We start from the raw sequence: 13,951 nt of genomic DNA, 5'->3' as shown, positions 1-13,951 counted from the left end.
TACCATACTTTGTGTATACCTTGTTTAGGGCCTGAGCACGACGTTGTTGGATGCCGCTCTTGTGCTAGATTTAACAAACGCACTATTAAGCGGAGGTTAGACTGTGCCAGGTTAGTGTTTGGGAAGCGTTGTAATTATAAAATGCCGTCGGATGCTCCGGCCGCTTCCCAAAAAGCGCAAGGACAAAGCAGCAAAGCCTAGGGTTGAAGAACCGGCAGTCCCGGACGTCGGTTCTTTAGAAGGCTCAGTGGAGCCAGAGGTTTTGCCAGGAGTTTCTTTGGAGTCTCAGGCTGAGACTTTACTGTTACAGCATGTGCCCTCTCAGGAGGTAGGCCAGGCTGAGGGGGCTTCTCAGGTAGCTGTTCTTCCCTCTCTTCCTAAGGTAGTTAGAGCCTCTCCTTCTGTTTCCAAGACTTCTTTGAGAGGTAGGCCAAGTTTAGCTTCAGTGGGGGCTTCTCCTAGCACTTCAGGTTCTGTGCCTAAGAAACATATGCTTAAAATGGCAGAGGATTTGATTACTATGATTAGAGGTTCTATGCCCCCTCCTGATAAGAGGCCTAGGGTGGAGCCTGAGTTTGAGAGTTTTGAACAGTGTTCAGAGGCTTCTGAGTCTTCGGCTGAAGACTTGCAGGAGTTTCCTCAGTATTCTGATTCTGATGTGGATGACTCCACTCCTTCAGCTTCTCCACCTGAGGATTTTTCATTTTCAGAGACTCTGCATTCCATGAGGGAGCATTTTAAATGGGAAGGCCAAGATTACTCTGATTCCAGGAAGAGGCTTAGGGAATTCTTGTTTTACCCCAGCATAGGCCCTTAGCTATACCTCCTGTGTTGAATGTGGTGGAAGATGTTTTTGCAGAGGCTTCCCTGAACCCTGATTCTTTGCCTCCTGCCCCTGTTAAACCTGATAGGTACTATAGGGTGCCTGAAGCTCATAAGTATCTTTTTAAGAGTCCTAGGGCAGACCCAGAAACTGTTTCTCAGGGGCCTAAAGGTGTTAAGGCCTCTGTTGTTAAAAATCCTGTTCCCTCTGATAAAGAGGCAAGGGCTTTGGATAGATGGGGTAAGAAAGTGTATACTTCTTCCACTTTAGCCATGAGGGCATTGAATTGTCAGTTTCACATGCTAAAATACCAGAATTATCTCCTTTCACAATTGAAATCTAAGGTGGATGCTCTGGCGGAAGGTATTGAGTGTAAAGAGTTGCTGGATTTAGTTCATGTGTCTGAACAAGTGGGTAAGCATTCTTTGCAATGTGGTTTTGATGCTGTGCAGGCCTCCTCGAGGGTGGCTGCCACTGGTTCTGTTCTTCGCAGGCACGCTTGGTTGAGGGATCAGAATTTAGCTGAGCATGTTAAGACAAGGATTTTGGATGCTCCTTTACAGTCTGATGTGTTGTTTGGCTCGCCTGTGGAAGCAGTTTTAAAGAAAATGGAGGACAAGGCTAAATCTATGCAGACTGTTAAAGATTTTTTGCAGGTGCAGCCTCCAAAGTTTAGCAGACATTGGCCTACGAAGGGTTGGACATATCCTGCTTATGATTCCCAGTCTAGGGGTAGGTCTAGACGGGGTAGGGGCAGAGCTCAAGGTTCTTTTAGGCCTAGAACAGGAGTTCTCCTGCTCAGACTTCTGGTGAGGGCAGGGGTCAGTCCTTTCGTAAACAGACCCAATGACCTGCCTTTTCAGCTGCCAGCACATTCTCGTCTGGCAGCTCCTTTGGGAGGAAGGCTGTCTCTTTTCAAAGAAAATTGGGATTTAATTACTCAAGACAGTTGGGTGTTGGATATCATTCACCACGGTTACAGGTTTTATTTCCATACCTTGCCCCTTACAAAGGCATGCCAGACGTTCCTCCTCCACAAAGGAAAGAGGCTCACAAGCAAATTTCTCTGTTACTCCAAATAGGGGCCATTCAGCCAGTCCCTGTACCAGAAAGGGGCCTAGGATTTTATTCTCGCCTGTTCCTAGTACCAAAGAAGGGGAACACGTGGAGACCAATTTTGGATTTATCTATCCTCAACACTTATCTGGACATTCCAAAGTTCAAAATGTTGACGTTACAACAGCTTTTACCTCTGCTGGGCAAGAATCACTGGATGGTAACTTTAGATCTCAAGGAAGCTTACCTTCATGTGCCTATAAGACTAAGTTGCAGAAAGTATCTGCGTTTTCGAGCTGGAAATTCTCATTATCAGTTCTCTGCATTGCCCTTTGGCTTATCTACTGGGCCCAGAGTATTCACAAAGGTTCTGGCTCCAGTGATAGCTTACTTCAGGCAAAATGGAATTCAAATCTACCCTTACTTGGACGACTGCCTGATTCTGGCTCAAGAAAAGGAAGACCTTCTACAGCATTTGGAATATGTCATAGCAGTGCTAAGATGCCTAGGGTATTCTGTGAACGAAATAAAGTCCAGTCTAGTACCCTCTCAAGACATGTGCTTTCTGGGTGTGAGACTGAATACAGCAGCCCAGATGGCCTTTCTAACCCCGGACAAACAAAAGAATCTTTCCAGTTACTTCCATCAATTATCTCTTCAGTCCGGGCTGACTGCAAGGACAGTCCTTCAAGCCTTAGGGTTCATGGCATCTTGTATTCTGGTGCTTCCCAATGCCAAACTGCATATGAGGAAGCTACAATGGTATCTAAAAAATGTATGGACACAGCACTGCCAGGATTTGGACACTGTCATTCAAATAATACCTTGCATTCAAAAAGAATTTTTGTGGTGGGCTCAGGAATGTCACCTAAACAAGGGACTCTCTGTGACCCGGTCAGAGGCGAGTCAGATTTTAACGACAGATGCCTCGGACATTGCTTGGGAGCTCATCTAAATGGAAAGTGGATACAAGACAAGTGGCCTGCCAGACTACTGCATCTACATATCAACATGAAGGAGATGTTAGCAGTTCAGTTTGCATTAATGGCTTTCAAGGAGTTGCTTCTTCCAGGGCAGGTGTTGATTCTAACAGACAACACAACTGTCATGTGGTACATCAACAAACAAGATGGAACACATTCTTATCCTCTATGCAGGCAAGCAATGATTTTATGGGAGACTGCGCTCAGCTTGCAACTAACTCTTCAGGCAAGGTTTCTGCCGGGAGCACAGAACTCCTTAGCAGATGTGTTAAGCAGACAAATCATGGATCCCCACGAGTGGAAACTGGATCTTCATGTATTTCAGAAATTGACAGTGTCATGGGGAACTCCAGACATAGATCTGTTCGCTTCTCCACTAAACCACCAGCTGCCAAAGTTTTGCACAAAGGGGTTTCATCACACAGCTTGGAAAGTGGATGCTCTTTCTTTCAGTTGGAAAAATCTTCATGTGTATGCCTTTCCACCTCTGCCTCTTCTTCAAAAGGTACTCCTAAAGGTCAGACAAGACAAGCCAAGGATGATTTTAATAGCTCCAGATTGGCCTCGGCAACACTGGTACCCACTACTAAGGAGTCTGGTAAGGAAGCCTCCATGGCCTTTACCTTTGATTCCACACCTGTTATCTCAGAAGGACGGTCACCTGCTCAATGTCAAACTTCACTCTCTTCATCTAACAGCCTGGCATATTCTGTTTTGAAACACAGCAGGTCTCAACTTCCTCAACAAGTTTTAAATGTGATTATGGAAGCCAGGAGACCTAGTACAAGGAAAGTGTACGCAGAAAAATGGAAGAGATTTTTATTTTGGAGTGCAGCAAAGAATTTGGAGATTTCTGAGCCTAATTTGAGTGTGGCTCTTCAATATCTTACTGAGTTATTGGACAAAGGTTTGTCCTTCTCTTCCATTAAGATTCATGCTGCAGCAATTTCAGCTCACTATGATTGTGACCCACCATTGTTTTCGCATCCTTTGTTCAAGCAGTTTCTTAGAGGGGCAAAGAATATAAGACCCCACGTAGAGCTCCTACTCCTGCTTGGGATCTCAATTTTGTGTTGGAAAACTTACTCTACAACCTTTTGAGCCTCGGCTACTGCGGAATTGAAATACTTGTCATGGAAGACTGCTTTTTTGTTGGCTATTACTTCTGCAAGAAGGGTTTCTGAGTTGCAGGCCCTTATGGCAGTAGAGCCCTTTTGATTTTCCATAAGGATAGGGTATCATTACGCACTAATCCTTCCTTTATGCCTAAGGTGGTTTCTAGTGTGGCTTTAAACCAAACTATTCATTTGCCTACTTTCTATGCAGATCCCCAAAATAAGGGAGAAAAGATTTTGCACACTTTGGATGTACATAGGCAGTTACGTTATTATCTAAGCAGGACTAAGGATTTCAGGCAGTCTCAGCAGTTGTTTGTTTCTTTTGCTTTGAGTTCTCAGGGCAAGCCTGTGTCTAAGCAAACTATTTCTAAGTGGATTGGGTTTTGCATTTCTTTTGTTATTCCCATCATGGCAAGGAGATTCCAGCTGGGATTAGGCCTCATTCCACTAGGGCTACTGCCACTTCTACAGCATTTCTAAGGGGGGTGGCAACTAAGGATATTTTGGAGGCAGCTACTTGGAGTTCAGTGCATACTTTCTCTAAGCATTACCACCTTCCTCTCTACTCTAAATCTAGGGCTGGTTTTGCCACAGCTATTTTGCAAGGCATGTTGACAGCTCCTGCTTCCTTATGATTTGCCAGCCTCCCTTACCTCTGCTTTGGGATTCTACCCAATGGTTAGGACTGCAGCAATGTGGAATGAAGAACATAGTACAGTTTTGTACCTACCATAAATGTAGATGTTCGAGGATCCACATTGCTGCAGTCCAATTTACCCTCCCTCCTTCCCCTCTGTGTTTAGGGGTGGTGGTGTGGATTAGGCTATATTCTTGTAAAATTGTATATATTGTATATATGTTTGGTGCAGGGGTTTTTGGTGTTTTTGGTTTAGGCCTTGTCTTTTTAGGGTCTTCTGACATCTGGGGCAAGAAAAGACTGAGGATATGACGTCGGTCATGCGCATTAGTACCCTGACGTCCTGACATCAGTCTAATGCGCCTTGACCGACGTCAGCCATATACTTTGGTATTCGGGCCGACTGGACAGCGGACTACCCCAATGGTTAGGACTGCAGCAATGTGGATCCTCGAACATCTACATTTATGGTAGGTACAAAACTGTACTTTTTTTATACTAGTTTCATGGAGCTCTGAAAAACTGCTGCTGTCAGTTGGCCATCTTGGCTCCGCCCCCTTGACTGTTTTCTTGTAATCCAAGCTTGTTTAAGAGATCTCTCAACCATGAGCAATATTCCAGACACTTTGAAAAAGATTCTGCAAAGGTAAGCAAGTCATCTAAATATAGAAAAATGTAGATACCCTGTAGCCTGCAATGAGATATAACTGAAGCTAGACTTTGGACTTCCCACTGCACCAAGAGTATTCACAAAAGTTAAGGTATAGAACTGATAATGTGATCCAGACATCCAAAACCTTAATAAACGTCTGAAATCTGGATGAATAAGGATGTGAAAATACATATCTTATAAGCCTAGCATTACAAGGAAACCTGAAAGAGGAAGAAGAGTTTACAGGTTGTGAAGTGACATAATTTTGAATTAGGGCACTGTCACAAACGGGTTTAGTAAAGAAAGATCTAGAACTGGTCTCTGAGCATTTTCTTTCTTTGGCACTAGGAAAACCCTTGAATAAAAATCCTTCCCCACTTGCAAAGGAGGAACTGGTTCTATAAATCCTTGGGACAACATGTGAAGAAGAACAGGTCGAAACAACAGTCTGATCTATAGGATGAGGAATGACCCCCAGAAAGGAGGAATTTCCTCCCACTACCATCTGTAATCTTATTGAATGATATTCAGAACCTATTTGTGTGAAGCATGCTATTGCCAAAAAGAAAGAAAAAGGAGATTAAGACTTTCTGGAAGGAAAAAGAAGAGAGGGACGGATTGGGTCATAAGGTCTCTTGAATAGTCAGCCCAATATATTGGTCTGTCCTTGGTTTGGGGAGTTTAGAGACTTCTTTGTTTGGAACTCCCTTGCCATTCATTCTTAAATGTCTGTTTACCTGAATTCTGTTGAGACTGTTTGTGTATTCTGTTTTCTGCCAAAAATGGAAGAAGGAACAAGAAAATCCCTTGAGTAATTCAGAAAAGGAGAGTGGAAAATTCTTCGTGATTTCCTGGATCAGCTTGCCCTTTCATCTCACTTTTTGATCACTTGTGCAGCAGAGGGGCCAAACACTAAATCTTTATCCAAGGGAGAATTTAAAATCTCATTTTTAACATCAGTTGGAAGGTTCTAAGAATGTAGCAATGCAAACCTCCTTAAGAGCACCAGTGGCAATAGCCCTGGAGGAAGTATCAATAGAGTCTTACAACACACTGCAAACAGTAAGTAGTGACCTGTGCAAAAGAAGAAACCTTATTTTTTTTAAAACAGACTTTTCCTCACAAGAAGAAACTGCAGGTAAAATATTCCTCATATTTTAACAATTTGTCAGAGGAAGCTTTAACATATGAACCCGACAGTTCAAAATTCTAAAAACCAAAGTAGCAGCTCTATAGACTTTTTCCCATGTACCTATCAATAATTTTGGTATCTTTATGAGAAAGAGTAGGATTGGAATTAACAAAGTGTTTAGCAGCAATGGGATCAACTAAGGCTATAGCCGTGGGCCAGGTTAGGAAAGGCTGAGGAATTTTATATACTGTATCTGCTTTTTTAGGGGCAGCTGGCTGACTAACAGGAAAACTGCAGATGGTAACACACACATCATCTAAAGCTGACATAACCGGAAGAATGGGCGTAGGTTCTGGAAAATACTTCTTTATAACTTGTAGTATTTTTTGAGGGTCTGAAAAACATCAATGTTCTCCCACTGAAAACACTGGCACATTCTAGCAATGGTCTCAGAGTAAAAGAAACCCGCACAGGGAGAATAAGAAACTGAGTTCTCCTCTGAATTAGAAATTTGAGGGAAAAAAACCCTGAATCCTTCATTTCATCTTCCTATTTGGATTCAAAATTTTAAACCTGTTCAGGAAAAGAGGAATCCCACTTTCTTTTACAGGAATACTTTAGAAGAAGGAGCAGTAGCCTGAATTAAACCCTGAACCAGACCCAGTATAAACTACTCTTGTTTAAAGAAAATTGAGGAGGAGTAGCTACATGCTTGGTTTTCTGTTTCTTTTTTGACAGGAAAACTGGTGTGGACTGTGTCACTCAAGGCAGCAACTGCTTCTACAGGGATGGGCACATCCATTCTTGCCGAACAGGGAAACCTTACATGTTCCTTTTCCCAGAACTGAGTGGCTCTCCCTTGCCCACTCAGAGGACTCCAGCAGCCACAGAGGAAATGGCTAACCCCAGTCCATAGTGATTGTAGGCGCTACACCAGAGAGATCCTGGGTAAAAGATGAGTGGTCTACACTACAACATATGGCCACTGGAGATTCACCCATCTGTGGTAGAGGCAAATTGTTAGCCTGCTGTTGCGACAAAAAATGTTTGCTTAACTTTTTGTTTTTGTGGCTGGAAGAAGGACCGACTTCGGGGACCAGTGGTCTGTTCCATGCTCAAGCCGAAAAAGGTGTCCCTTTCCTGGGAAGACAAGTAGCAAATGCCAGTAAAAGTACTAGTCCACAAATGTTACTTTTTTGACAGAAAAAATACAGTAGAGAGCACTTCTCCACAGAAAATATTTTCAATTAGTTAACCCCTCTTTTCAACCAACAGAAAAAAATTGAGTGCTCCATTTAAAAGTATATTACAGTATCAAGACAGTCCATTAAAACGCAACACTCCTACCTTTTAAAATAACTTCCATAGAGGAAAGTAATAAAACATCCAATAAATTTTAAGAAAATGCAAGTTCTGCTCAGCAAAAGAAAGCACAAGCTAACTATCAATCCTCTAAAGCCTCAGAGGAGTGTACTCTTAGGTGGCGGGAAAGCTCTGAAGGGCTTCATGCCCAAACTTGTCTTTTAGTCTGCTCCAGCTGCCTGACAGTTTGGACATATGGAAGGTACCCTGAAGCTTTGGAAGCTGGCCAGCCTTGGCAGGATATAACCCATATAGCTAACGTTACTGCATAATGATCAATATGATGAACATCAGTCATCATCTAATCTTATCATAGAACTGCCAGCTTTGAGTGGAGGATTTGACCTTGCAGTTCCTTAATTAGCCGTTTTGTAAAGGATATGTGAACTGTCTCAATACTGTAGGAGAAACCTTGAACAATTTTGGAATCCAGTTTGTGAGAAAGATAGCCATATTTTCTCCCTCCATTTTCCTCATATGCTCCAAAATTTCTTAAATTATTTCTTCACTCCCAGTTTTCAGGATCAGACCTTTTGCAGTAACAAATTATCTTGCTTTAGAAAAAAAAAATCAATGTGATATTCAAGCTCATCTGGTTGCCTTGTTGTCATTTAAGCTAGTTTGTCATCTGTGTAAACATTTTGTTGTTATGTCATAGTTTTTAGAAGTTGAAGCTGTTGCCATTTTATTGCATGTAATGTAATTTCTTGACCATTTTTAAGGGTAATTCTTGTATGGATGATATGATTTGTTTAAAATCCTCGTGGAGATCTATTGCCCAATTTATTGGAAACAGACATGCTTTTTTGGTCTGTTGAGATATCTTCTAAAAGCAACTTTTTTGAATTTTTAACTTTTGACAAGTAAACTTTGATCAAGAATGTAAATGTAGTTTCCTTTACTTATAGCACAGATTGGATCAAATTAGATGATAATATCTTGTCAGGTACTTTTTACCATCTTGTCACTTGCTTTTTAACTTTGCAGAGCAAATAGAAACTGCTGCACTCACACTGCCACCTTGACCACACCCCTGCTGCTGATATTTGAGTCCATGACGTAGCTGAGTTGTATATTCATCCCAAGCTATAGGAGCTTTGTTGCTGCTGTAGTTCATCATCTGCTGGCAGGTGTTTCCACATCCCAGTAGGGTTCCTGGCCTGGGATTCTTCCTAGATGTGACTAATAACCAGAAAGACAGAAAGTAAATACTACAATCTAGTCGTTTTGAAGAACTCACCTTAACAGAAGATTGTTGATTTGATTTCTGTCTGTTTGGTAGGGCTGCCACTTCATTATGTTTAGCTTTTCTGTGTTACTGTACTTGGTTTGCCTTTAGGCCTTAAATGCAGTGCTGGGATGTGCATCTTTGAGTGAATGCTGTTTAGCTGTTAAAGTGATTGAGTCAGGCCTCCCCCTTTTTAAGTTCAGGTGGAAAGAGTGGCCAATGTCCATTTCATAAAAAGTCATAGAAGTCTAGCTGCTGTCAGTTATTGTTCTTTAAGCTTTGTACTGCTGGCCAGTGAAAAGTTACTGTAACACAGTAATTGAACTGGTTCCCAGTAAGACTGCTGTTTTAAGATGTAGATCAAGTTTGGTGAGTAGTGTTTTAAGAAGTACACCTACGGCTTAACACTTTTGCTGCTTCTGCCTCCAAATTAACAGATAACACTGCAGCCAACAGTATAGGAACAGGAAGCACTAAGCCTTTTGTGCTTAGTTGTTACTTGACATTGTATCAGTGGAAGTTGGATAGAAAGAGTAAATGCTTAAATGTGATGAATAACTGAAAAGGTATAAAAAAAAAATCAATGTGCATAGTTACAATGAGTTTGTCACTGAAGTGTACTTTGCTAAGTTTACAACAGACTAAACAATTCTAAGTAAATATAGAAATTTTGTTTTATATTATGGTAAAATGTTTCTGGTAGAACATCTGTGATATTGGGAGTTTTTAAGACCTCCCCACCCAGACCATCAAACCTGTTCTACCGTCTTGGACAAGTTCATTTCTGCACTGGCTAGCTGAAGACACTTTGCCAGCTGGAGCAGGAGTCAAGCTGATGCAAATAACCTTCCTTCCTTCAGTGGTTTATATTTTTTATATCCTGCTGTTTTTTCCCTGCCCAATATTTGATGTGTAGTTCTGTCATTGTGGTGATGAGCTGTAGGTGCATTTTCCAAAGTTTATGGATGGACTGAAGCCCACATTTTACATCAGTGGTCTTAACCTGGAAAGAACCTCCCTTTCCTTCTGCGAGGTAGATGAGCTGGCATAATGCCATTCATTCATTTATACCCACCTAGCTGTCTCAGCTGCTGAGTCTGCCTATTGAACCTCAGTCTTCTGTGACCGCTAAGGCTCTTTCCATATCCACCAGAGAGTCAGTGTGTCGTGGATGTGACATACTAATTATTCTGCTTCACCTGTGACACTTGTGCTACCATCATGTACATCAGGAAGCTTTGGATTGTTTTAGTAGTTAACTCTGAAACAGCATTCGCCTGAGGGTTTTTTTTCCGTTTGTCATACCTTTCACCCATGCCATTTATTCTTTCTCTTTTCCAGTCTGGATATATTCATAACACTTTGCATGTATAACAAATGAAAAATGCCTTTGTTTTGCATACATGTAATTTAGATAACTGCCACCTAACTGGTATGATGACGTTTTTGTGGGGTTGCAGTTTCAGTGCAATATTTGATGTATTATCTGTTTAGCTTTAATGTTACACAGCAGCCTTGTTTTATAGTAGAAAGTAGTGAAAGCCAAACCTTTATTGAGTTAAATGTCTTCTTTTTTGTTAGGTCTGGGATAAGAGTGAGAGCGGGGAGTGGCACTGTACTGCCAGTTGGAAGGTAAGATTGTTACTGTGGGAAAGGATTATTAATTATATTGTTAAAGATATAAATGTGACATTCTTTTAATAATCAGAGTTGTAATGAATGAATTGCTTTTCCGAAATTTATCTCTGGAGTGTTGCTATTGTCCTGGACCAGTTTAAACAGATCTGATTTATACCTTTAAGCTTTATGGTGGCATGTCAGACTTACTTCTATAGATTACCTAAGTCACACTTGCGATTAACAGCACCTATGAGTTGAGGATGATAACAAGACAGCAATGTTAAAGAACTGCCTGTTGTTTATTGTAATTTGTGTGATTTATTGATTAGATGTACTGATTTTGTTTTTGCCATAACCTCAGCTTTATTTTGGTGTGTTAATGAAATATATATAACATGTACAACAGTACTTAAGCACAGAAAAATGCACAGTATGACCTATGTACAGAATAAACAGTTTTAGATATTTAGGGAGATAATGTTGGTCTGCGAAGATGTTGATGGAAGACTCATGGTACATAGAGCAAGGCCAGCTATTGCAGCTAGCCCTTTTCCTTCTAGTTTATCAACTTGTCCCAGATGCATTTTATCTACACTTATAGTATATTAATAGGTATACTGCAAGGTGTGTTCTGCAATGTACTCACGGAAAAAATAAAATAAAAAAAAGCATCATAATTTCTCCCCGTGTTTCAACAATCTTGAGATTTGCTAAATTAAGGAGGGAAGAGCTCCTGAGTGCAGGATTTGTGAGGATTAGCTTCCCAAATAAAAATATTTTTTTATATATATAATTTTTTAACATTACTGTATAATATTGTACCTGTTAAAATTCCTAGGACTGAACTGTTATCCTTGGAAATGCAGAACTGTAAGTACAAGTTAGGGGAAATCCATCCATCCATCCTCAACCCCTTTTCCCATTTTTGCATATGGGGTCATGGTATCACTTCGCCAGCAGCAATCATCTCAAGCCAAGGTTTAGACTGCCGGGTGACTAACCCTGCCACGGTAGTTCATTCGTACTACTCATTCGCACACACACTTACCTACGGCCAATTTAGAGTGTCCAGTCCACCTACTGCATGTCTTTAGAATGTGGGTGGAAACTAGAGCACCCAAAGGAAACCCACGTGACAACAAGGAGGACATGCAGTCTCCGAACAGAAGGCACCCCAGCCGAGAATCGAACTGGAGAACCTATTGCTGTGAGGCAACAACACTAACCGCTGCACCCCTGTGACTACTCCTCACCTCAGGACTGTGCCACACACCACTGCTATTTGTACACACTTAATTCTCTCAGAAAAGGCAGAGTAATTCTACATACCATATACTTGAATGTAGTATATATTATTTCCCAAACTAAGTACAAATTAGAGAAATAATATACTAAATTCAAGTATATGGTATGTAGAATTACTCTGCCTTCGAGAGAATTAAGTGTGTACAAGTAGCAGTGGTGTGTGGCACAGTCCCGAGGTGAAGCCCTCCTGTAGGAAATGGTTTAACAGTGTAACAGCAAGATTCAGAATTCACTGTTTGTTGGATTCACAGTTTGAAGTTCCGGAACTCTCAGTATTGGGACTTGCACTTCTGATATGGAGCCTGCAGTACATTTCAGGACCCTACTGCCCTGTCTTTTTAATTTGATCTCGATTTATGGCTGTGCCCCATGTTTTGTTTGTTCAGTTCCATCTCCTCTACCCATCTGACCCTTTGTCAGAGTGGTTGCTTTTGTCTACCTTTGTGTAAGTTCAAAAACTGGTTTACGCCTTATTTCATTTTCTTATTTACTTACCATTTTATTACTTCTCTATTGCTTGCTTTTAGCCTAATCTCACTTTCTTTATAGGCTGTCAGCATTGGGCAAAATATTCTGTATGTGGCCTTATAATTTACCCTTTGTGATAGGGGAACAGCATAACCATGTCAAGCCCACTCCCAGCATCCTTTAACTGGTACCCTTTTGGAGTGCTATGCATAGTGCACCATGTCTTAGTTTATTGTGTTCTTTGGATTTCACTTACTGAAGTGCAGTTTGCTTTCACAGTATGCTTTATTAATTAATTTAACTGGTGAGCTGACCCAGAAAAGGCTGTCTGTATTCAGCCGTAGTCTGAGGCTAGAAATACAAAATGTTGTCAGACATGAATAGTAAAAATCAAATGAAGAATAACCTAGTGAATAACACAATCTGGGATCATTATAAGGATGCTCTAATTAAAATAATACGAGCAACAGTGAGCTTCAGTGAAATACCTTTTAATTAAAGCATTTATGTTTTGCAGCTCCCTTTAAGTGTATATTTAATTAATTTGCAATTGTTCATAGGTTCATAGGTTAGTACTAAGCTAATTGGCCTTGCGAGTCATTTTAAGCCTAGCCAGTTATCCCTTGTGAAACTCAAACCTTGCAGCTTGTGTTTGTTAGGCAAACACCTTAACCATTAGGCCACCCTCCCAACCCCTGGTGAAAAATGGTTTAGATCCGAGTACAGGCTGTCATTTCAGGAATTCAGTGCTACTAACAGAAAAGGCTTTGTCACAGCTGGAAATTTTATTGGTTGACTGGGAGCATCTGTTTTGGCAGTAAGTGGCAGGAAGAGACAATGCAAATTGACATTGTAAGTTGCAAAAGTGAGAAATGAGAAACTGCATACCTGTGTAGAGCAGTAGTTGTAATAAAACATTTTGTAGGTAACCGAGTATGTAAAGGGAAGCAGGAACATTGGAGTCTAGTAGCCAGTTTGTTCTGGTCTCAACAGTGCATTAATGTTAATTATGGGACAAAAGGAGAATGAATAGCACACCTTATTCAACAAAGGTGTCTGTGACACAGTTCTGTATAGTCTGAAATTAGGATGAAAATGCTTATCATTTATAGGAATGAGGAACCATACCCAAAACAGCCTTGGCGTTCAGAGAGAGGCCAGATAGGAAGTGAACTGTGCAGCCTTCATTGAGCAGAGTTTGCCTTTTGTCTGGTCAATGTGATAGGGAGATGGAGAGAGAGGTCTAGTCACATTTCCTGTGTTTTAAACTGTAACACTGACACTCCTTGCCAAGTATACTGCAGGATGTCTCCTTTAACTTGGGCAATACTTTTTCTTGACCTGACAAAAAAGTCAAGCAACTTTGTCTTTCATGTGGTGAACTTGATAATAAGACACAAACATTTGCTAGCAAGAGAAGTCGGGATTCTCTGAGTTGCTAATATCAGACCGTAGATAGTTCTATTTAAATAATACCATGTTGTCTGAAAGCAGAATGGCGTGTACGTTCAAATATGGAAAAGGATTGTGATTAACTAGATTCAGCCAGAATGCTAAAGTACTTGTG

General features: G+C 41.0%; 1 protein-coding gene across 3 annotated transcripts in view; it reads left to right on the top strand.

Annotated features, from left to right (window-relative positions):
• The window catches only part of SEH1L (SEH1 like nucleoporin), a 644,021-nt gene that overhangs the window by 89,386 nt on the left and 540,684 nt on the right, over window positions 1-13,951 (top strand). For all 3 annotated transcript variants that reach the window (XM_044067186.1, XM_044067188.1, XM_044067187.1), the window contains exon 2: window positions 10,573-10,623. In XM_044067186.1, coding sequence (XP_043923121.1) covers window positions 10,573-10,623 — 51 coding nt within the window. The remainder of the gene's footprint in view (window positions 1-10,572; window positions 10,624-13,951) is intronic.

This window comes from Protopterus annectens, chromosome 3.part1 (assembly GCF_019279795.1).
Source record: "Protopterus annectens isolate FY-2018-M chromosome 3.part1, PAN1.0, whole genome shotgun sequence".
In the NCBI taxonomy this organism is placed as follows: Eukaryota; Metazoa; Chordata; order Ceratodontiformes; family Protopteridae; genus Protopterus; species Protopterus annectens.
This window is presented reverse-complemented; position numbering and strand designations above follow the sequence as displayed.